The sequence below is a fragment of the Gorilla gorilla genome, chromosome 17 (genome assembly GCF_029281585.2).
Source record: "Gorilla gorilla gorilla isolate KB3781 chromosome 17, NHGRI_mGorGor1-v2.1_pri, whole genome shotgun sequence".
Classification (NCBI taxonomy): Eukaryota; Metazoa; Chordata; class Mammalia; order Primates; family Hominidae; genus Gorilla; species Gorilla gorilla.
In genome coordinates, this window is record NC_073241.2 from 103791335 (window position 1) to 103814717 (window position 23383).

Here is a 23383-nt window from a genome sequence, read left to right on the forward strand (position 1 = left end):
AAACATAGAAATCATTTAGGGAGACATTTTCCTCTATGAGTGCGGTTGTTGCTCAATTAGATCAGCCAGAAAAAAACCAATTTGTCATATTCAAAATACTAAATATTGATATACACAGTGTTAATTTATTATGTTATATAAAAGCATTAATTTGCAAGGTTTCAAAATTAAAAACAAAACTGAGCTTCACCACAATTTAAGAGCCACTGCTGTAATGGGAATTCCCAGGCAGGGATGGAAAAGGGTGTGTGTGTGTGTGTGTGTGTGTGTGTGTGTGTGTGTGTGTGTAAAACTGTTTAGCCAAACATAAAGGGAAGAGATAAAACAGCTCCCTTTCAGCAATAAAACCACAATTGTGTTGGATAATTATATATTGCACAGTCTCCATCGTAAACAAAAACATTTGTTTCCATTTTGGTTGAAATGAAAACTAACTATTTCTCTTTTCCAGGCTGGCTTTGCTGCCTGGTCAGTGAGCTCAGGCCACTAATGAATGGCTGGCATCCCAGCGTCTACCCACAAAAGACCCACTCTGACCTCCCAGAGCAAAACTCCACTGTTTAAAGGGCACAGAGGGCAAAGCCCTGGTGGCTTCCCTCCTTCCCTCCCTCCATCTCACACCCGTCTTCCTGTAAACTTTTTGCTTGTAGAGAACCTGCCTAGAAGGTGAGCATGGCCCAAAGTATGCCCCGACCACCACAGAAAGGCATTGCACCCAGCGCAGCTCTGGGGAAAATCGGAGCCTCCACCCAATAGCCCATAGCCCGCCCTTTCCTTTGGAATCCACTAGTCCTAGGCCTGGCCGTTGAACTTTGGTTTTAATTTGCTTGTGCCACAGGGTGACTGACATGGGCTTTTTTCTTCTTGCTAGAATACAATTGCAAAGCGAGTCTTCATGTCCATGATGAGGAGGCCCTCTATGGAACTCCGTGTCATTTGGAAGATCCCCAGTGGTGATGGGTAAGAATAGCAGCTGGCAGTGGGCCTTTCAACAGGTCTTTGGGGAAGGCAGAATTTAGAGTTGGGGGCCTCTGATCATCCTAGTCCCTCACACACCATTTCTCAGCGTGCCCTGAAGGGCAGAGTCAGTAAATGTGACCCCAAAGTCTGGAAGAAGGCACTCCCGTTTCTCTGGTTTAGAAAGGGGCTGCAGGCCAAGATAAGAGACCATTTGGAATGTGTCAATTTGTGACTTTCACAACGTCCGATTAATTTGTCTTCTTTAATGTGTAAACTGCCGACATGACTTCCTGATTCTCTCATCTTTCTCGATTTCCCTTTTCATGGGATTTCTGAAAAGGGGTGACCCGTTGGTTTGTTGAGCACTCGTGGGTCACAGTTATGGGTAGAAACCAGGTCCCTTTAAGTGAAAGCTCACTGGCTTCACCTGGCCTGTCCCCCTGCCTGTATTTTGCTGGAAAAGCCTCCTTGGGATCACCACTGATGAGCGTATCATGCCACCATATGATTTGATGCCTATCACTTGGTATTCAATCCATCAAAAGAAAGGTGCTGGTCTCTGGTCCTGCCTGGAGTCAATGCTGACCTCAGCATTTGCTCTACTTTAAATTTTCTCTGGAGGTGAAGAGAGTGCTGCATCAAGCCAACCTACAAGTCCCCGCCCAGGGGAAGGTGTATTGCAATATGAGGCGCCCTAAAACCCATCCATAACCTTGGTGGATTCCACAAAATGAAAAATACTATAAGCTGCCGTTACACACGCTCTCCAATGCAAATTCCCTTCCCTAAAGATGCAACTTATTTTCTTTTTATTGTATTTAATTCCAAAAGGATGGTCACACTTCTTTGCTAGGTAGGCAAGCTGTTCCGGAGGACACACTAGAGAAAGCACCACTCCCCACCCTAACCCACATCCCCAACACACTCACCTGCCCACACTCACACAATCACATACACATGCCCACACTTATATACACATGCTGACACCCGTGCACTCATGTGCACACACTCATTCACACTCATACACATTCACACTCAGGCATACTCATACTCCTCATGAGCACACCACACTCACCTGTGCACACTCACCTGTGCACACTCACACACATGCAGACACTCATGGGCACACTCACACATGCTCATTTGCACCCAGACACAGGCATACACATTCATTTGCATGCATACACACACACACTTTTTAACGTGGTAATGATTTACAGGAAAGAACAGCTGGAACTCGTGCTGGGATAACCAGGTACAAGTGCTCTCTGCAGAGAATAAGTGCACATAGGTTTCTGTCTTCTGACCGAGAGCCCTCCTGAAGGGAGGTCTGTACCTCCTCCCTCATCTCATTTTACACAAGGCGACAGGTCAGAGGCCAGGGTGGGACGAGATTGAGGGAGCACCGTCTCTGGCAGCAGCACTTGCCACTCCACACTGTGGAGACCAGAACGGCACCCCAGAGAGCACGGGGGAAATGGCTCATCTTTAAAACAATGGCAGAAGAAATCCAGCCAAGGTCACTTTTCCTGTGTGAGCATGTTTAAGGCCAGAGAGTGGCTACTTCTCTGCCTCCTGCAGCTCCCTCAGTGTGGCTTGGAGGAGTCGGCGAAGCTTCCAGAACACGCTGGGGGCTGCTCTCCGGGTGTTCCCACTGGGGACCCCAGGATCTGCACATTCCTGCACCGCCTCCTGTAACTGCAGCTGAAGCTGGAAAGAGACCGCAGAGCTCTTGAGAGGCGCGGAAAACCAATGGCGAAATATTTTGTCACAGATGACCTGAGGGAAAGAAGGGTGGACAGTTAATTTAGGGCAGCAAATCCTCCTAAAAGCTTCCCAAGCCCAGGATTGGTTCTGAAACAGATTTCAGCTTCTCTCCCACCCCCACCCCCGTCCTTCAGGGAGCGCACTCCAGAGACCATCCGATTTGGAAACATGCCTTCACTTCTGCCCCTTAAACCCTTCAGCACCATGAACAAAAGACGCCTCCGAGAGGAGAAGCCGACGTCTGTGCGAGGCAGAAACTTCCCTTTCCAGCCCCCTAGCAGATGGACAAAGTTCTGGGTGACACTGTAAAAGGACTGGACACATTTCTAGGGAGGAAGGGAAGCAGAAGTCACAGACAGTCACTGCTGCAGAAGGAGTTGGTCCTTTGCAGGCCTGAGGGAGGCCAGCTTTGCTGTTACCACCTGGAGATGAGGTTTCTTATCCACAAGCCGGTCCTAGTGACCACAGTGACCATCTGACTGGGCTGTCCAGAGGGCCAAATGGTGCGTGAGGGAGAAGTGTGTGAACTTGTATGGCTGCCTGTATAGCACTTTAAGGCTCATGAAACAACGGCATATTTGACAGAAAAGACTGCAGGCATAAGGCTCTTTGAAGGCTCTGTGAAATGTGTTATTCTAGGAGCAGAGGTAAAAATTAGACACTCTCTTTAATTCTAATCAGGTATGAAATTCAGTGATGCTGAGGATCACTAGAAATTTCTCCCTGTAAACATGTTGTTTGTTTTATAGCTCCTACAGCTTCCCCCACACTGGGAGAAATGACCTGCGAGCTGTGTGATGCATCATGCTTTATTTCTCTGCATCACACTTTATATCAGACTCAATTAACAAATGCCTCCATTGTAAAGAGCTACTGCTTCATAGAGGACAAAAACCTTCAACTTCCATTTCACAATCCCTGCAAAAGCAAGGATTCTTTTCAAAACCTAATTATGGTTTTTTTAAAATAGAGAATACATTTTCATGTGCAAAATTTAAAATGTTCTTAAGGCTAGACCGTGATCTCAGGCTCCACCTCGCCCCGATGCTCAGCTCCCGCTCTGAGAATGAGACATTCTTTGACATACACACTTCCTTTTCCTTTCATTTTACACATAGGTAATATATTGTACACACTGTTCTCAAACTTCCACCCCCATTTATATGAGGCAGATCCCTCCAAATTGATTTCTTTTTCTTTTTGAGACAAGGTCTCACTCTGTGACCCAGGCTGGAGTGCAGTGGTGCCATCTTGGCTCACTGCAACTTTGACTTCCTTGGTTCAAGTGATCCTCCTGCCTCAGCCTCCTGAGTAGCTGGGACTACAAGGGCATAGCACCATGCCTGGCTAGTTTTTGTATTTTTTGTAGAGACAGGGTTTTGCCATGTTGCCAACACTGTTCTTAAACTCCAGGGCTCAAGCGATTCACCTGCCTTGGCCTCCCAAAGTGCTGGGACTACAGGCATGAGCCACCACGCCCAGCCATTCCCTCCAAATCAGTTCTTATGAGGATATTCCATGTGATTTAATGGCTACTTCTGAAATGTGTGCATGTGTCTTAAGTTATTTAACCAGTTCCCTATTGATGGACTTGAAGTTGCATAATAACTTTTGCATTATGAATAATGCTGCAATAAATGTCTTGCAGATATATGCTATTGCATTTTGTGCACGTGACTACATTTCTAGAAATAGGATTTCTGGGTCAAAGGGCACGTGCATTTTTTGTTTTGATAGATATGTTAAATTGACTCCATAAAATTTCTACTCATTTACACTCCCCGGCAATGTATCCAAGACTGCTCGTCCTCCCTTAGCCTCTCCAACGCAAACGCCACAGATTCATTTTGCCAACAGGTGGGTGAAAATGGTTTAATTTGCATCTTTCTTAGTTTGAGAGTTATTTGTGCTTCCTTTTCAATGAATGGTCAAGTTTATATTTTTGGCCTTTGTTGTGTTCATTTGTAGATACTCTTTATATCTTAAGGATATTGCCCTTGCTTTAGGTTGGTTCCCCAGGAAGTAGACTCCAAGATGGAGGTTTGCATGCAGGGAATCTTTGAGGCCTGTCCTTGAGAACCACACTCCATGGAACTGAGGAAGAAGTAAATGTGTGGGGCTGGGGGGTCTCTATGGAGTTGTCCCTTAGTGAGGCATAGGGCGCTTGGTGTCGGGCCCACCCTCTTTAACCAATCACTAGATGCTGCCCCCGGAAAGTGGGTCTCCCCTTGGCGAAGCCAGTCCTGGGGGAAATGAGCCCCAGCAGCAGGGAATAAGGCCCCTTCCACCCTCTACATTCCTGGTCTATAAGAAGAACTACAAATGTTTTGCAAATTTTCTCATTTAACTTTTAAATTTGCTCTTTTTTTTTGTAATTTTATTTATGCCAACATGGGTTTGTTTTTTTTTTTTTTTTCTGAAAGATAATTAAATTTGTCAACTGTTTCTCTTCGGCTTTGTTTCATACTTACAAAGGCCTTCTCTACACTAGAATAGTATTTGAAACTCTCCCAGCTTTCTCTGGTACCTTAAAGATTTCATCTTTTTATGTGTAAGTATCTGAGCCATCTGGAATCTAGTCTGAGGTTAGGAGGAGGGAGCTCCCATGGTGTTTGTCATGCCTGGCCAGCCAGTTTACCAGCACCGTTCACTACGCGACCCAGCTCTCCCTGCCTTGGTCTACAAGGCCCCCTTTATCAGGGCTAAATACCTGTATTTCATTAGTCTATCTCTGAGACAGTTTTTATTCCATTTCATTGATTTGTAAATTTATATAGAGCAAGAATTTTGGGGGTAATTTGGGTTCAAAATGCAGAAAATTAAGGCTGGGTGTGGTAGCTCAAGCCTGTAATCCCAGAATTTTGGGAGGCCAAGATGGGAGGATCACTTGAGACCAGAAGTTTGAGACCAGAAGTTTGAGACCAGCCTGGGCAACATAGTGAGACCATGTCTCTGCAAAAAATAAACTAAAAAATTAGCTATGTGTGGTGGCACACACCTGTAGTCCCATTTATTTGGGAGGCTGAGGTGAGAGGATCACTTGAGCCCAGGAGTTCGAGGCTGTAGTGAGCTATGATTGTGCCACTGCACTTTGGCCTGGGTGATGAAGCGAACCCTGTCTCTAAAATAAAATAAAACAGAAATAAAAAGTAAAAAAGTAAGAAAATATAAAATAGATAAAGAAAATTGTAATCCTACCTTCCAGAAATACTTGCTTTTGACATTTTGGTATATAAGGGATCGTATACTTTTTTTTTTTGAGACGGTGTCTCGCTCTGTCACCCAGGCTGGAGTGCAGTGATGCAATCTCGGCTCACTGCAAGCTCCGCCTCCCGGGTTCACGCCATTCTCCTGCCTCAGCCTCCCGAGTAGCTGGGACTGCAGGCGCCCGCCACCTCGCCCGGCTAATTTTTTTGTATATTTAACAGAGACGGGGTTTCACCGTGTTAGCCAGGATGGTCTCGATCTCATGACCTTGTGATCCACCCACCTCGGCCTCCCAAAGTGCTAGGATTATGGGATCGTATTGTAAATATTAATTTGTAACCTGCATTTTCTTCACCTAATAATGCTTCATATTTTCTCATATCCTTAAAGAAAATGTAATTTCATTTCTAGGACTTTATTCAAAGTCAATAACCAGATATGTGCACAAATAAAATTGCTCAGCTAAAGAGCATGGCTATGTCTAACAGCCACATCCCCTCAAGAGAGAAGTAATTCATTACAATCACGTTAACAATATAGACACTTTTCTATTTCCCTGAAGCCTCAACTGTTAATAGCATTTAAAGAACTATTCCCAATTGGTAAGTGAAATTTACTATCATTGGATTTTAATCTGAATGTCTTTGAATGGTAAGATAAAATACTTTTCCAAGTTGTTTGGCCATTTGGATTTCATCGTTTGTGTATTCGGTGTCTGTTCTCCTGCCAATTTTCTGTGTGTTCCTCTTGCCCCTTAATGAATCGGTAAGAGCCCTTTCTACAGAAAGGGTATAAACTCAGCCTCTCGTTACATTGCAAAGAGCAGGCGTTTGTGTTCCCATTTTGAGGGTTGGGATCGCAAGTCGGTGGATGCTCAGGTGAAAGTTATCTTCTTCCCACATCTCAAGAAGAATGATTTCATGACGAACCCCATCAAGGGTGTGAGTCCACATTAAAGAGGCTGGGATGGAGACGCCTCTGAAGGCCACTACATTCCTAGGCTTCCTGAAAGGGGAACTACTCAGTGATTCTTTGGCCCAGAAGGTCTGTGTAGACCCTGGGGTGGCAGAGTCGGGGTGTTTGTTTGGCCTGGCTGGGACCACTAGGTTAACAGCAGACCTGTCCCAGCCTTCCCAAATCATCCCCCATCACAGCCGATGCAGCACCACGCTGGGCTCCCCTCTCCTGCTCCCACCTCACCTGCGTTTTGGGTCTGCAGTGGGCTCACATTGGCCTTTCAGGTTTAAGGAATGAGGAGGACAAGCTACAGTGGAGGGCCCACTAGGGGAGCGGGTTGGATAGTGTGGGTCCAGAGCCTCTGTAAGCCATCGCATGCAACCAGGCCGTGGGGAAGGTCTGCCTAGACACTGCGGGGCCTCCTCCGGGTATGATCAGCACCTGTGGGCCCAGATGCATCCTCCTTCACCTGAGAGCCTCAAGTGAGGGCAGAAGGAGACAGCTTCTGCCAAAAGAAGAGAGATGATCCAACCCCAGATGGGGGACCTGAGACCCGCCAGCTCTGAATGCCTGAACCCTGTATGTATTCCACTTGTAGCTGATCTCCTGGACTTGGCTCCTTTCTTCCTGTCTAAACCACCTCCTGGTCCTGACCTCTGGCCTGTCTGGATGGTGGTTTCTGTCTAACCTCTAGTTAGGCCAGTGTCTCAGGACTGCTTTGCACCCTTCTCAGTATTATCTTTGATGGATTAGTCTCAGGATTCTCACAGTGTATGTGCCCATGTTTATGAGAGGTTGCAGATACGTGGGGTGGAGCCTGGGCAAGAGGAAGCCCAGCAGCCAGCTCTGCAGGGAACTCCCTCATCAGATGCCCCTGGTCGCCTGACCAACAACCCTGGGGGCAGGCAACCAAGAGCACGATTGTCCCATCCCCACCGTCCTGCCTTTATTGACCACATCGATCTGGATGGATGGCCTGAAAAGGTTGACCTTGAGCTCCACTGAAGGTATCTGAAGAGCTAGCGGGCAGAGACAGCCAAACAGCACCCTCTCCTCCCCCAGCCCTGGCGGACTCTCATACCTGCAGGTTGTTGTTTACGCGCTGCGCTCCGCACTTGTTGACTCGTAAATCACACCTTGAAAAACAGTCAAAGAAATTGCAGTCTTCATCTCCTGTGCAGTTTTGCTCAAGGATTTCCCTCATTTTAGGTTCAAAAAAGGCCATGTCCACATCAATAGCCACCACCTGTAATCAAAACAGCACGGGGCTATCAAAGGGCTACTGGTGGGCTCCGCAGAGAGGGAGGCTGTTCACAACTTCTGTTCACCTTGTGCGGGTGCCACTGTCCAGGTCACAGGTGATCCCAGAAGTCCCACGAGCCAAGACGAAAGCCCCAGCCATGCCCTGGGGAGTGGATTCATCCCCTAACGTGTCTGCATGCATTTTCTTTTTCTTTTTCTTTTTCTTTCTTTTTTTTTTTTTTTTTTAATTGAGACGGAGTCTCACTCTGTCACCCAGGCTGGAGTGCAGTGGCGCGATCTGGGCTCACTGCAAGCTCCGCCTTCCGGGTTCACGCCATTCTCCTTCCTCAGCCTCCAGAGTAGCTGGGACTACAGGAGCCCATCACCACGCCCGGCTAATTTTTTTGTATTTTTAGTAGAGACGGGGTTTCACTGTGTTAGCCAGGATGGTCTCGATCTCCTGACCTCGTGATCTGCCCGCCTCGGCCTCCCAAAGTGCTGGGATTACAGGCGTGAGCCACCGCACCCGGCCGCATTTTCTTTTACGCAGGCAACTGTCATAGCTACAGTGGAAGGCTTTAACTGCAAAAAGGACCTCTGCAGCCATGGGTGAAAGCCCAGGATTTGGAACTATCACCACAAGTATTGCTTTTCATCTTTAGACACTCTCAGCTTTGCAAGTAGGATCTCTGAGAGGCGTTATACATGAATTTCCCCTCTACTGCCTTATCACTTGGGTCTGTGACCTTCAAGGGTCAGAACTGTAAAAGCTGTAAGATACAGAGAATCTATTCCCGTGAATACAAGCTATCCAGGGAAGCCACGTTCGAGTGGCTGGTCTCCGGGTGTGATGGAGAAACTGAGGCGGGCAGTGCCTACGTTCTCTTCATGACACGTCTGTTACCTGAGTCAGCTGGTTTTGGACCGACCAGTCAGACGACAAAGTGGGGGAAATATCAAAGTTCTCGAATTAGGACTGATACGCAGAGGCCCTGAACAGGAGCGACGCCTGAGTTCCACTGTCATTGTGAGAACCTGATGACCCCTGGAACTTCAGATTTATCTCCCTGGCATCCAACCAAACAGACTTCAAAACCAGAGAGAGAATAACTTCTAAATTATGCAGCTCTTCCTCCGCCACCTGGATGCAACAACAAAAACAGATGAGCTCAAACCTGAGAAAACCTGGAATCTGCCCAAATCAAGCCGTTTATAGCTTCGAGGTATTAAACAGCCACTAGGAAAGTTGATGAATTTGATGGAGTCAGTGGCATTTCACAAGCCTTCACAGGTCAGCATCAGATATCAGCCTTTCTGTCTCCCCCTGGGAGTTTCAAAAAGGGTTGCATTTGTTGTTCATTCCCTCTTCAATTCTACGCAGTCTGGGAGGCACCTTTTGGTTTTGGTTTTAGTTTTTCATTCAGGATTGATGCTAGAAGGCAATGAAGTTTCTTAGGGATTATTTAGTAAAACAGAGTAGGGGGAATTATTTATTTCAAAATATGTGGAGAATAATGAAGATAAACAATACAGACCTTTTCTCTATGTAAGGGGTTTTGCCTAATTACTAATTCAGGTGCTGTAAACAACTTCTCATTTTAATCTTTCCTATCCCATTATTTAGCCACAACAAATAGCCGATTTCATTATTTACTCTGGTTAATAAGTGAATAAGGACTATGCTAATGAATCTCCCATCTTTATAATTCAGTACTGGGGCTACACGACTCTTCTATTCTTTCTATGGTTTCTGCCGATCTCCCCAGCCTCCCCTGGGCCCCTACTTAAAATTTTAGCTTCTTACAACTTCTCCTTCCCATTTCTGATAGTTTCCTTCTCATCTCCCAGGGAGAGCCAGGTTTATTTGTTAATTTTTAGTGTATGGGGTCTAGAATGGATTACAGCTGTTATAAACATAACCCTATGCACCTAAAATAAGAACAGTATTAAAAAAAAAACAGAAAAACCTACATCATGTTTCTTAATATCAGGAGAATCATAAAGTCCTTCCTGCATAAAATTACCCAACTTGCCTCATCTTCTTCAAACTTCCTCCTGGCATCAGAGTAGGAAGATGAATGAGAATTATTTCATTCTTCACCAAAAACTGTGGCCCTGGAGTAGGAAGCCATACCCTCTGTTGGAAAAGAGCACTGGCTGGCAATAGTTTCAGATCATGAAGGTTCCTAGTTATTCATTTACAGCCACTGGACACATTCTCAAGATCTGCAAGTGGGCACCTGCCCTGCAGATGAGAGAATGACTGTGAATGACCAATTCTTACACCTCTGCTGGGAGGCGCCCCTTCCTTCTGCCAGGGCAGCCCAGCAACCTGGGCTCGAAGACGGGACCCACCTGCCGGGACTCTGAGATCACTAGCTCTCAAACTTGAGCACGTGTGAGAATCAACTAGAAGCCTCGTTTTGAAGACGGGGATTGCTGGCTCCCTCCCCATCATTTCAGATTCAGTAGGTCTGGCGTGGCATCTGAGTGTCTGCATTTCTAAATGAGCTCTCTGGTGAAGCAGATACTGTTGGTTTTCACTTAAAAGTTGTACAGTCTTGGGTAAAATAACTCCTTGAACCTCAGGGTCTGCAAGAAGGGTCGAGAACCGGACTGGTGAAGGGGACTCCTCCTGCCCTCCCCTCCCTATTCTTGCCCAGGCCAAGGCTGCAGTGGAGGTAAGAGCCCTGAGCGGTGCAGCACCAGCCGACAAAACACAGTCTGGGGCTAGATTGAGGATGCATAGTCATGATTTCGTTAAACAAATATTTTCTGCTGATGGTGTGCAAGATACTGGAGGCACAACTTAGGGGGCTCCCACAAACCAGTAACTGGATAATCAACAAGTATGTAGGTAAAAGCATCTGATGTCGCCCACTCGGCATCACAGACCCCATCAGCCCTAGCTCCTTCCAGAAGCAGATATCCTTGAAATTCCCTCAACAATTACAGCATCTGCTGGGTCCCACTCATTGATGCCCACTGATACCTGCTGGAGGAAGAAGGGAGAAACTGAGTGGCGAGAACTGGCCGGCAGCTGCCCAGAGCTGGGGGTGGGGGTTGTACGTGGACACTCCCTGACTTCCTCCCCAAGGCCTCAGTGTGGCTGTGGGTCGTTTCCCCCCAACACACATATCAGGACAGTGTCTGGGAGACGCACATGGCACTCAGGGAATTGCAGACGCGGGTGAGTTCCCCCAGAGCTCCCAGCCCAGCACACAGACCTCCTGGAACCTCCCAGAACCTCCTAGTTATTTCCTTGCCACACTTTGAGGCACCCCTAGGTTGTCAGCCCCTCCAGGGCAGCAGGGGGCAAGGCATTAGGACAAAGCACTGAGGGTAAGATGTATGATGCCCTTCACAGGCATGAGGCCATGCTTAGAGAAGGGATTTACACCGGCAGCAAATTTAGTTTTCCAGCTGCTTTCAGAAGACCATGCCATTCCTATGCCACCTGCCTTGAAGGCCATGACTGGCAGTCACAGTGCCTGCTTTTTGTCCCTTTATGTTGCAACCATGCTGAAGAGCATGACCCCACCATGAGCCAGGCTCCACAGTGACCAGCATGCCCAGGTGACGAGCTAAGCTGGTCTGGCCGTTCAGCTGCCGGCACTGGCCGCCTAAGAATGAACTCGTTACAGCAGGTGGGGGAGCAGAGCATTTCGCCCTCCCCAAACCCATCCCGCACCCATGACATCCCTGCCAGTCTTATTACTACTTCCTGTTGGATGGTCCCAGCGCCTGGCACAGCGTGAGGGCACCGGGATGATCGCAGCAGCATGAATCTGACCCATCAGTGTTCGCCTAGCTGGGTGAATGGAGAGGGGTTTGTGTTACACGGAGACACTGAGGCTCCTGCTGCCGTTCTTGCACACCTCCCTGTTCTCACGCAGCTGCCTGGCCCCACGTGCCCCGTAGTGCTGTGACAGATATTTCTACCTGGCAGGGCTTTCCCTTGTGGAAGGCACTAAAACCCCATTTGTTCCTCTAGAAGTCTTACATACGGAATGGAAACTGACTGGAACCTCTCCAGACAAAAAGCACTGGGAAAAGTTACATGCCACAGAGCAAGGGCAGCTTGAGAGCAGCGCCTCCACACCGGAGGCCATCCTCCCTCATCGTCCTCTGCAGCTCCTTGCCTCCTGCGGACTGTTTTCCGCACAAGTTAAACAGACCCGCAGGAGAGGCTGCTGTTACGTGAGCTCAAAGCAGCCACAGAGCGCAGGTGAAGGAACCAGAGCAGCCCTCTGGGAGGACGAAGCTGGCCCGGTCTCTGCCCCCCACTGTGGGCTCCGTTCATTCAGATTCTCACTGGAGATGCATCTGTTCCTTATTAACACCCGGAAGGAAGTGTTCTGGTATGTGGGAGTTCTCTAAGGCTGCAGAAGCGACAGTAGTTTCCTAACTCAGGCCAGGAGCTCAGAGACCTTCTCATTTCTTTCCCTCCAGACCCGAGAGCTCCGTTCTCTGCACATAAACACACCGACCTGCGCCACTTACTGTGAAGTCGCTCCGGATGGCAAAGTTTTCCGGCTTGATGTCGCAGAGGTGGAGGCGGTGGGAAAAGTCACTGTCAAAATGGTTCACCATGTCCAAGAAGCTGAGTGCGATGTCACTGATGGCCTTGGCCTGGCCACCCCCAGGGGCACCTGGGGCCCGGTCCAGGGGGAAGAGTGCCCTGTGGTGGGGGCTGCCCGCGGCCAGGAACTCCACCGCGTAGAAGTGGCCGCAGGAACCCAGCACGGGCAGCACGTGTGGGCTCAGGTCCTGCAGCAGGCTGAAGTAGACGTACTCCTCCTGCTGCAGCAGGGCCCACAGGCTGGCCAGCTGACCCCGCCAGCGTGGGCCCCGCCTGCCCGGCCACCACGGCCCCAGGCTGCTGTTGGACAACTCCAGGCCCAGGGCGCTTTTGACCTCCCCAGCCACCATCAGGAGGAGTTCGGCCTCGGGCATGTCCTGGCCACCCTCCCCTGCCTCCTCTTCCAACAGGCTGAGGGGCGGGAAGCTGGAGAAGGCCTCCTCCTTGGACTTGAGGACCACGGGCCGGCCGCGCCAGTCGGCCTGCAGCACCTTCTTGCCCCTGTCGTAGTGCAGGCAGCGTTGGAACAGCAGCTTTCCCGCCACACACAGGTCCTCGCAGAGGTCCCCGGCCAGCGCGCCGCCCCGGTAGTCCTGGCACTGGAAGGAAGGGAACAGTCGGTCACCATGGGGAGGGTCTGGTGCCGTCCGTCTCTCAGTTGGGGTTAGGGAAAGGGACAGCCTGGCCTCTGCCCTCAGGACGCTGATAATCCAGCTGTGCAGAGAAACCTCAGCCCTGTGGATCGCAGAGGCCACTCAGCCAGTGAGTAATTCAGAGGAAGGTTAAAGGAGCCGCTCACAGTCATTACACGACTCAGTCAGGCCTAGGACGGGTCTACAGAATCAGGACACCTGCGGCCGGGAAGCACGACTTCCCATCGTTCAGCTGGGTGACTCCGGGAAAGCCAGAGGCCAGGAAACCAACAGGTGAAGGGGCTGGACCAGGCCAGTAGCTCTCGACTCTTCCTACACTTCAGGGTCACTGGGAGAGCTTCTAAGTCCCACATCTAAGCAGCTAGGTCAGGTCTCAGCAGAGGGGACCCCAGGAGCCCTATCTGCCCCCAGGCTTGACCACAGTAATGACCCTTCCTGCAAGTACATTCCTTGAGCTTACTGTTTTCCACATGAAATGGAGTGCCCTATTAAGCTTGCAGGCTGCAGGTTTGCAGATGTTTAGAGGAGAAGCCTCTAGAGGACACATGAGTGAGCACAGGGCTCATGGCTGGTGACCTGGAGAAGAGGAGGGACCGAGGAGGACCCATGCAGGATACAAGAGTAGGGAGTGTTTGCATCTGAGCGGCGGTGAGCAAGGCTGTCCAGGAGCCCCCGGATGGGGTGTTTCTCCTAAACCTCAGGAGGCCTTAAGATGGAGCCACTAGGGGACCTGGCGACCTTCCCCACCACACCACAAATTCCCTGAGAAGCCCGTCCAGCCCGATAATCCTGCCAGAGGCAGGGAAGGAAGAAGTGCAGAATGGAAGGAAGGAGAAGACTGTCATCCTCTTCTCTCTTTTGTTTTTCAGAAAATCTAAACCATGGGACCACTTTGATTAAGGGTTGAGTGTATTTCCTAATCCTGCCCACTTCCCCGACAAATGAATCTTCCTCCATGTCAGCAAATAAAGGCTGCTCTTCCTTCCAGGAACTTCTATAGCACATGAAACAACAGAGTCACCCTCATTCCTCTAAGGGCATGAGAAATACCAAATCCCAAAGCTGTTGTTCTCACCCCATTTCATTTGTGAGAAAGGACCTTGAAGGCTCAACGGTAGCAAAGGGCAGCTTGCTGCTGGGACAAAGGATGGGGTCAGGGGCCACTGAGCTTTGATTCCATGGTCTAATAACCACGCTGCCACATCCTTACCTGCTCTGGGCCTCAAACTCCTTCCTTGCATCACACCCCCTGCCTCCCTGCATGATGATTGTACTGGCCAAGAGGGAAGTGTGTGTGCACACCACAGCGTATGCACAAGCACCAGGCATCAGGAGAGGCCTGGGAACAGCCTTGGGTTCATAATCAGATACTGCCCAGCCTCGCAGGTGGCTAGGTAGATCAGCTTTACCCATTCCAAGCAGATTACAAGTAGCTCCTTGAGGTCAAAAGCTAGACCTCCAGTGTCTAGATGTATAAATAATTCCAAAATCAGGCTGAGTATGATGGCTCACCCCTGTAACCCCAGCACTTTGGGAGGCCGAGGCGGGCAGATCACTTGAGGCCAGGAGTTCAAGACCAGCCTGGCCAACATGGCTAAACCCAGTCTCTACTAAAAATACAAAAATTAGCCGGGCATGGTGGTGCACACCTGTAGTCCCAGCTACTAGGGAGGCTGAGGCAGGAGAATCACTTGAAACCGGGAGGCGCAGGTTGGAGTGAGCTAAAATTGTGCCACTGCACTCCAGCCTGGGCAACAGAGCAAGAATCTTTCTCAAAAAAAAAAAATCCAAAATCAAAAAGCCTCTGAAAACTACGAGTTTTTCATGACTCATTTGACCTTATGTGGTGTCAAAACCCAGCTGAAAAGACATGAGCCTATTTGTATCTATATGTGTTTGACTTGGTGTGAATTCGCATACATTTTGCTGTAGAATTATTAACTTGATTACTGGCACTGCCCCATATGCAAATATAAGGTACTATATGATCTTTCTAACATTCAACAAGATTTGAATTTTGAGACACACCTGGCCCCAAAACAGTAGATAAGAGAGGGACTGGGGGCCTTTATAAACACTGCGGGCTAATCGTTCAAAGCGCTTACTGAAAAGAAGCACTCCCAGTGCTTAAAAGAGGTATCTAGATATTTTTCAGAACTATTTCAGGTAGTACAACAGCCTGAAAGGCTGATGCCAAGCTGTCTGACTGCCCCCCTGGCTTCCTGCTGCGGGGGGACTCCTGCCAGCCGCTGCATTTTAGATCTCTGCATAATGCATTGGGCGGGGACGAGGGGGGTCTTGCTTGGCTAACACAATGATGCAAGCGAGACAGGCCTGTAGATAGAAACTCAGGAACCTGGCCCTGGAGCTAGTGACACCACCCTATTTGCCTGGGGCTGACTTTATGTCTTTGGAAACCCACACCCGTAAGGAAGTTGTATGAACACACACTCACCAGCTGCTTTAAACACATTTGGAGTTGTGCTCCTCCTCTGTTCATCTTGGAATTGAACTCAACAGAATCTTGGTTAAATGTCATTCTTTGGCTTTAACCCTGGTCACTCTTTCCCAGGCACGGGGTCATGAAAGGTGCATGGGAGGATCTGGACCCTTTGCGCCCAGCATGCTTTGCTTGCCATCACCTCCACATCGCCCTTCGGAGGAAAGCGGCAGCTGGTCAGGCTCCTCCGAGACCTTTCAGGAGAGCCCTGAGAGGTGAGGTGAGGACGAATGATAAGGAACTGAGGCCACCGTGAGCAAGAAGATATAGATGGCAGGAACAGTAAGGTCTGTTCATTTTACTTATTGGGGTTTGTCCCCTACTTGATCTGGTATTTACATAGTTTCACGTCTCTATAAATCTGATAAGAAAGTGCAAAAAAAAATTGTTTCCTGATCTCCTTTTAAATTAAAAAAAAAAAGCTTCTGTAAGCATGATACCCAAAATAGTTGGATTCACTCCCATAAAATTTTATAGTGTTATCACATATTTAATTTAATCAAAAGTACTTTTGCATAAAGTAGAGAACCATTGAAAAAGAAAGGAAAGCACACAACAGGACTCCAGTGCAGCCAAAGGTGTGATCCTAAGCTGGGAGCTTCAGAGTCCCGCAGTGCTGAGGAGGGGAGGGCGGGGAGATGTGGTCCTGGTTGCAACTGAGAGAGGAGGCTCAGGAGAAAAATGTCAGAGACACTGGGCCCGGTTTTCCATTAGCCTGTGAAAAGCAGAGTGAGGAGGGTGCCTACTGTGACTGCCAGGGCCCTCGCCCCTCTCATCTGAACTGTGGCCACCATAGCCACTAGCCATGAGAGACACCTGCCGGCCAAGAAGCCACCTCCTCTCTGCCTCACTGGGATTGGGACTGGGCCACTCCCAAATCAACAGCTCCAGCTTTCCCAGCTGTGCATGAGCCTGGATGGGCCACCATCTGGCCACAGCTGCCAGGTTCCAGAGTTCACGGAGCAGAGGGGACAGCCTTCGAAATTCCTAAATGATATTAGAGTGACAGGGCAGGGCCACAGTGAGGCTAAGCTTGGCACAGATTGGGTCTGCCTCTGGGCTCTGCCCCTGGCTTGCTGTGTGGCTTGTTTCCGAGTCTGGAAAATGAGGACAACAGTACTGTGTAATGGAGTCAAACAAGGTCACAGGGAGACAGTCCCAACACAGTGCCCGGCCTAAGGTGGCTCGCTCAAAGCTAGCTCCCTCTCCAGCCCTGGTTAGGAAAGGGTGGGGGGCCAGGGCATCTTCTTCCTGGGGGAGATGCCTCTGAGCTCAATTTTGAAAGGGAATTAGAAGTCTGCCTTAGCAGACAAGGGAGAGGGCAGCTGAGTCACGGAGAAGAACTTGTGCAAAGGCCCCGAGTTTCAAAGTAGCCCTGTGTGTTCAGAGAACCAGAAACGGCCCTGGGAGGAGAGGGCACAGTTGAAGCAAGCACCTACTGACAGGGCTGCGCTATTCGAAATGCCGTTTTGGGTGTCTCCATTGTACTTACACACTTCCTACCCGGCCTGGCCAAATCAACCTTTGCCCGGAAGCCAGCCCCACCCCTAAGTGGAATTCTTGTCTTCCTCCCCTACCCCAGTGCTCATTAAATCATGGCCATGTGAGTGCATCACTGGGTCAGGTCCCCACAGCACCGTGTTTGACACAAACTGTGCCTCATCGATGAAATACAAATCTATACGAGATTCGCCCCTGTGAATTTGGAGGGCAATTCCAAACAGGAGTTGTGAGACATTTAGAACAATGGTATAACTTTGAATTTGGCATCCAGCCCATGGATTTTGGAAGGAAACATTCATTTTGGCTGTTTTTCTGAAGATCAGCACATTGACTTGTAAACCTGCCTCCCCGACGCCTGCTTCTTGCGGCGACACTGGGTGTCAGAAAGGGCAGAAAGTGCAGCAGGTGACAAAAGCCCTGACCACAACTGCCAGCTTCCACAGGTAAGGTCTTGGGTTTATAACCTAACTTTTCAGTATCCCAGTCACCGCGCTTGTCCTAAGAGAGCATTTACATTACAGCAAAGCATGCCCGAAAACGCACACAGCTCTTCCTCAACTTAAAATGGGTGATACCCCAACAACCCCAGAGTAAGTTGAAAATGTGTTTCATACACCTAACCCACTGAACATCATTGCTTAGCCCAGCCTACCTTAAACATGCTCAGAACACTTACATCAGCCTATGGCAGGGCAAAATCATCTCATACAAACCTATGTAAAATAAAGTGTTGACTATCTCACGTAATTTATTGAAAACTGCCTTGAAAGTGAAAAACAGAATGGTTGCATGGATCCTCAAAGTGGAGTTTCTACTGAATGCATCTCACTTTCACCCTGTCATAAAGTTGAAAAATCATAAGTGAAATCATTATAAGTCAGGGACCATCTGTATACAAGTGTGGTTATGGCACAGATATTCCTTGATGTCCTTTACAATGAAGTATTTTTGGCGTTTCAGTTCCTATTCTTCTTATGTAGAACGCAAAATTCGTCTCCCATGGCTTACCAGTGTTAAAGTAAATCTGCAGCATTGTTCTGCATGTCTGTGCCTGCTAAGCACAGAAAAAGATTTCATCCAGCCTTTTAAAAAAAACAGTCAACTTAATGTACAAATTGCAAGTTTGAATTTAAAATTTTCATCGGGCCAGGCACAGTGGATCATGCCCGTAATCCCAGCAGTTTGGGAGGCTGAGGCAGGAGGATCACTTGAGCCCAGGAATTCAAGACCAGCCTGGGTGGGCAACATGGCAAGACCCCTGTCTCTACAAAAATTAAAAAAAAAAAAAATTAGCTGGGCCACACTTATAGTCCCAGCTACTTGGGAGACTGAGACAGGAGGATTGCTTGAGCCTGGGAGGTAGAGGCTGCAGTGAGCCACCCTGTCTCAAGAAAACAAACAAAAACCCCAAAAACTTTCATCATGTTAAAGATAATAGTAGAATTATTTTATTAGCAGCATGTCCTGTTGAAATAGCTGGTTTTTTTTTTTTTAACTCAATAGAAGTTGTTTATGCAGGTCCATTTTAAAAATCAGTCTTTCTCAGACTCCTTCTGTGCGTAGGAGGAGTTCCTAAGGCCAGCTTAAAGACAGGTACATTTTTGTACCCAAATGTGTGTGCATATAAAATCCACAGGTATTGGAGTTGAAAATAAACTGAAAAAAACAAGTTAAAGTCTCATTGCAGCTAACTCTGGTGTGCTTTTAAAATTAATTACATTTGCAGTGGATTTGTGCTTCTCATGGATGTGAAAATATCCACACTGATGCACATTCCCATCAAATCAGCCCCAGCTTTGGTAAGAAGCACTCTTTGCAATCGTTGCTTAGTATCTCTCTAATTTATGTCATGGTTCTCAGGCAAAAACAAAACCTGTCCACTCTAGTCTAGAAAAACTGTTGATAAGGTCCCAGAGGTCATGTCTGAGGGCCGGGTTTTCTTTTGTGTGTTTGTTTTTAAGGAGCATTAAGCTCCCACACAGTTAGCAACATTCAGACTTCACAGTGGTATTCCTTCCCAAAGCAGCTATGCTGTGCTTTGCAGAATCTCAGCTCAGTTAGCTCGTCCACTGTGTAACCGCTCCCTACTTTAGGAATGTGGCCGAGCATTCAGGCAGAGCCATTCGCTGCTGAGAAATCTCTCTGGATATGTGCCCTGGATGCTGTAGTCCCGTTGGGACCTTGACAGTTTCTATCACAGCAGCAAAGAAAGATAAGCCTGCCCTATTAAAAACATATCTCTAAAGTAGTCAACTACATGAAATTCCATCAAGACCTAACTAGCCAAAAGGCAGTTAAGCCTTCAGGATAACAGAGTCTGTGGGAATATCTTTGACATGCTTTGAAAATGATTTGCTGTGGAAGGGTTAAGTATACGAGTTGTTATGTAGGGTTTCCATTATTAGAGAAGCCACTTACTGTCACGTCATTGCTACCATCAGACTACACAGAGTCATGTCCTGGCTCCTCACCATATTAACCGTGTGAAGCAGGGCAAGTCACTTCACCTCCCTGGGGCTCAGTTTTGCCATCTGTAAAATGGGGATACTAAAAGCAAATACTTCATAGAGGTTGTTGAGGGAATTCAGTGAAATAAGCCCCACGAAACAATTCTCACAGTGCCTTCCCAGAGGAAGAGTCAACAGGCAGCAGCCCACATCTTCAGCCTCTGTGTGAAGAGCTCAGCCTGCAGAATGAATGAGAAGCCAGGTGTATCAATGATCCAGCACCAAGCTAGCTCCCCAGCTGGCAGGGCCTGCTGACACAGCCCACTAGAAAAGCGGGGCTCCAGAGATCTGAGTGCACCTATTTCTTGATTACAGTGTGTTGTTCCTCTTAAAGCCGCCATTAAGAGGAGCCCTAGAGTCTGACCAGGAAAATCTAAGCTGGAAGACCAGGGGCTCAATTCCTTTGGAACAATTCAGGTTGGCTCTTCTAGAAACTTGTCAGTGGGACGTGGTTGGCTAGAGGGGAACCTCCCTGGGGAGGTTGAGTGTGGGCTTGGGGAGAACATGGAGACCTCTGACCCCCATCCCCTGACTCGTCCCTAAGCTTTTTCTTCTGATTCCTTTATCCTACAGGTGGGTTCACCCCTGGCAGGCCAGCAACGCCCCCCGCCAGGCGAGAGCCTGGGAACACTGGCAGCCGCCGCTACCGGGGGTGGGGAATCCACCACAACTCCCTGGGCGCTGCCAGAAAGTCTCCCTTCAGCTCAGCTGGCAAAGTGGTTTCTTCTGTGCTCTGGTATTCAGAGTGAAAGCTAATGAGAGTCTGGAGGCCCATCAGGAAAATAACAACCAGTTTTATTATTACGGATGAAAGCCAGGCAGAATGAATCGGAAAGTGCCAGGGGAGCAGAGACAGAGGCTCAATTCAGTTCAAGTCCTCGGAAGCCACAATGCCAACCTCTACTTGGCAACTCAGCCCAGCAGAGTTGGGATTGTGAAGATTGGGGTCGTATTTAAACCCTATCCTAACTGAGTGTGTCCTGGGTAAAATTTGAGCCAGGGCACTGTGTGGGTCTCGCATCAACATATCCAGGATGAAAACGGTAGAAAAGGAAGTGGCAGGAAGACAGGGGGAAAAAGAGTTCTGAGAATGTGTAAAGAGTAAGGAACTCAAACAGGGCCTGTGGCAAAGTCTGCTCCCCCACAAACCAGTTCGTGGAGACAGCGTCACATCAACACCTAGGGAGATGGATGTGGCCTCCGACATCGTTCTTTTGGCAATAGGAAAGATTGCCAAACCTTCAATCTTCAGGGGCAGAACCAACCTCTCCAGCTTTATGTCTGACTAGAAATGATTCCATACTAGAAATGATTCTGCCATTGAAGATATATTGGTAAAGCCTCTAAACAGAATTGGTTTTAATTTATGACCTGGAATGCTGGGAAAGTCATGATTAGCAATTTCTTAAATTATACTAGACGATTTAATTTCCATTATTAAGCCTTTCCTCACTTAACCAAAGGTAAATGAAAAATGGCATTCGTTTTCTATCTTAATCTAAAGGATTACTACATGAAATTTGTGAATAGGTATTCCACTCTAGTTAAACCATCAATGTTTGTTTACTATAATTAGTCTATCAGCACTCCTTTCACAAGAAAAGAAAACCAGGGGGGAAAAATTTATAAATGAAAAGGACTTTTATGGGTTACTAAGAAAAATCAAAGAGCTCTTGCAACTTAAAACTTCATAAAACTGGCCCGGTGTGGTGGTTCACGCCTGTAATCCTAGCACTTTGGAAGTCCGAAGTGGGCGGATCGCCTGAGGTTGCGAGTTCGAGATGAGCCTGACCAACATGGACAAACCACCATCTCTACTAAAAATACAAAATTAGCCGGGCATGGTGGTGGAGGTTGCGGTGAGCCGAGATCACGCCATTGCACTTTAGCCTGGGAGACAAGAGCAAAACTCCATTAAAAAAAGAAAAAGAAAAAGAAAAAAAAAACCAAACCAACAACAACAAAACTTGCTAAAACTTCAGTGTAACACTAGAAGGCGTCAATAGAATCTATGAGTGACTCACCTACATACGTTCAATTCACGATGACACGATGACACGCGTCAGAATCAATTAGGAGCATAACTTGTTTTAGCTAGTATACCTGGCTCATTTTTTTAAAAAACAATTTCAATCTCACTTAAAAAATCATTTACTTTAAAAATCTTTGTGGTCCCACATTTTGAAAATCTACAATCTCAAAAGGCCCACCCATATGTAAGCAACTGGACTGAAAACTTCCCATGTGTTTCTTGAAGATTTTTTAGAAAATAGATCTCTTTTCAAACCAAATGCTTAGATGGTCACTATTTTAGGAAATGAATAATCGCTTAAGAAGTCATGCAAGAGTAGTTGCTACTATCTTCCCCTTTCTGGGATTTAGGGGACTCCCACCTTTACTGAAGTCTCCTTTGCGCCTGAAAGAACGGCTAGCCAAGTTTCCAATCAACTAAAGGTGGGCGTTTCATTCATATGATGTGAGCCCAGCGTACGCAGCAGTCTGCAAAATGCGAAATGTTTCTTTCTCTCCCTAATTCTCTGGCTCAGCTGAGGAGCTGCTGGATGCGAGCTTTCGGGCCCTCCCAGGTTAGGAGGCGCCTGTCGAGGACCGGGACCCGGGATCCTCCCGGTCCCAGCTGCCTCCGCAGCGCTCTCTGCTCGCCCGAGCGCACACTGCATCGGTTCCCACAGACCGCGACCGCGGAGAGCCTGGGCTCTGGAGCGCAGGGGGGCCGGGGTCAGACCAGCCCTCCGCATGGGCTCGGTGAGATAGGGGGTGACCTGGTAGCTCAGGGTGGAATCACAGAACGCGGGCTGGGGTGGAGCGCTGCGGACCCGAGAGACAGAGGCGTGGCAACCCGGATCCCGAACCCCGCACTGGCTTGCGCCCCGAGCCCAGCGGCCTGACACCGGACGCGGCACCTCCCTGGACACTCGGATCAGACCCGCAAACTTTCTTCCGGATCTCGGGCTCAGGGGTGGCGAGAGTAGGACGGAGAGGCTGTCTGGGGACAAAGGGCGAATTCTGGCGAAAAGGGGAGAGACACCCCCAGCGCGCCCACAGAGCACTGCCGGCTGCGTCCCCATTCGGGGGACCGGGGCGTGCGCCTCTGGCATTCCACGCAGGTGTCGGGAACCCATGTCCCCGGCGGGTGCCACCGCCACCCAAGTCCCCGGGAAGGCTGGGGACCGGGAACGGGTGTGATCCCCCCTCCCCGGACGCGTGGCGCGGGGCAGAGCGGCGGCGGGACCTACCAGCGCGGCCAGAATGCGCCGGCTCTTCTCGTCGGTGCAGCGCTCGGAGAGGACACCCGGGTGCGCGCGGAGCAGCAGCGCGGCCGCCAGCACCCAGCCCGCGGTCCACGCGGCGAAGGCGAGGAGCGTGCCCCGCCCGCAGCGCCCGCGCCTCCTGCACCACCCGGCACGGCCCCGCGCGCCCGCCGCCCGCGCCATGGCCAGCCCGACCCGCGCCCGGGCCCCACCGCCGCCCGCGCCCCGAGTTCCGC

General features: G+C 48.9%; 1 protein-coding gene and 1 long non-coding RNA gene across 2 annotated transcripts; one reads left to right on the forward strand and one right to left on the reverse strand.

Annotated features, from left to right (window-relative positions):
- Positions 1–469: 469 nt before the first annotated feature.
- LOC129528243 (uncharacterized) lies at positions 470–4512 on the forward strand. The gene is made up of 3 exons (XR_008673486.2): positions 470–666; positions 872–960; positions 4465–4512. It is a non-coding gene; the product is annotated as an uncharacterized lncRNA (long non-coding RNA).
- Positions 1747–23383, reverse strand: DIPK1C (divergent protein kinase domain 1C). The gene is made up of 4 exons (XM_055368064.2): positions 23133–23383; positions 12637–13314; positions 7973–8137; positions 1747–2739 (listed from the first exon to the last, which is right to left on the reverse strand). The coding sequence occupies exons 1-4, from the start codon at positions 23328–23330 to the stop codon at positions 2521–2523; spliced, it is 1260 nt and encodes a 419-aa protein (XP_055224039.1). The 5' UTR covers positions 23331–23383; the 3' UTR covers positions 1747–2520.

What these genes read in the sequence shown, in the direction of transcription:
- DIPK1C (XM_055368064.2), bottom strand. Translation starts at nt 23,330, where the DNA reads ATGGCGCGGGCGGCGGGCGCGCGGGGCCGTGCCGGGTGGTGCAGGAGG. An exon ending in GGCGCATTCTGGCCGCGCTG is followed by an intron (nt 13,315 to 23,132) that starts GTAGGTCCCGCC and finishes CCTTCCTTCCAG; the next exon opens with TGCCAGGACTACCGGGGCGG. An exon ending in CCATCCGGAGCGACTTCACA is followed by an intron (nt 8,138 to 12,636) that starts GTAAGTGGCGCA and finishes TTTTGATTACAG; the next exon opens with GTGGTGGCTATTGATGTGGA.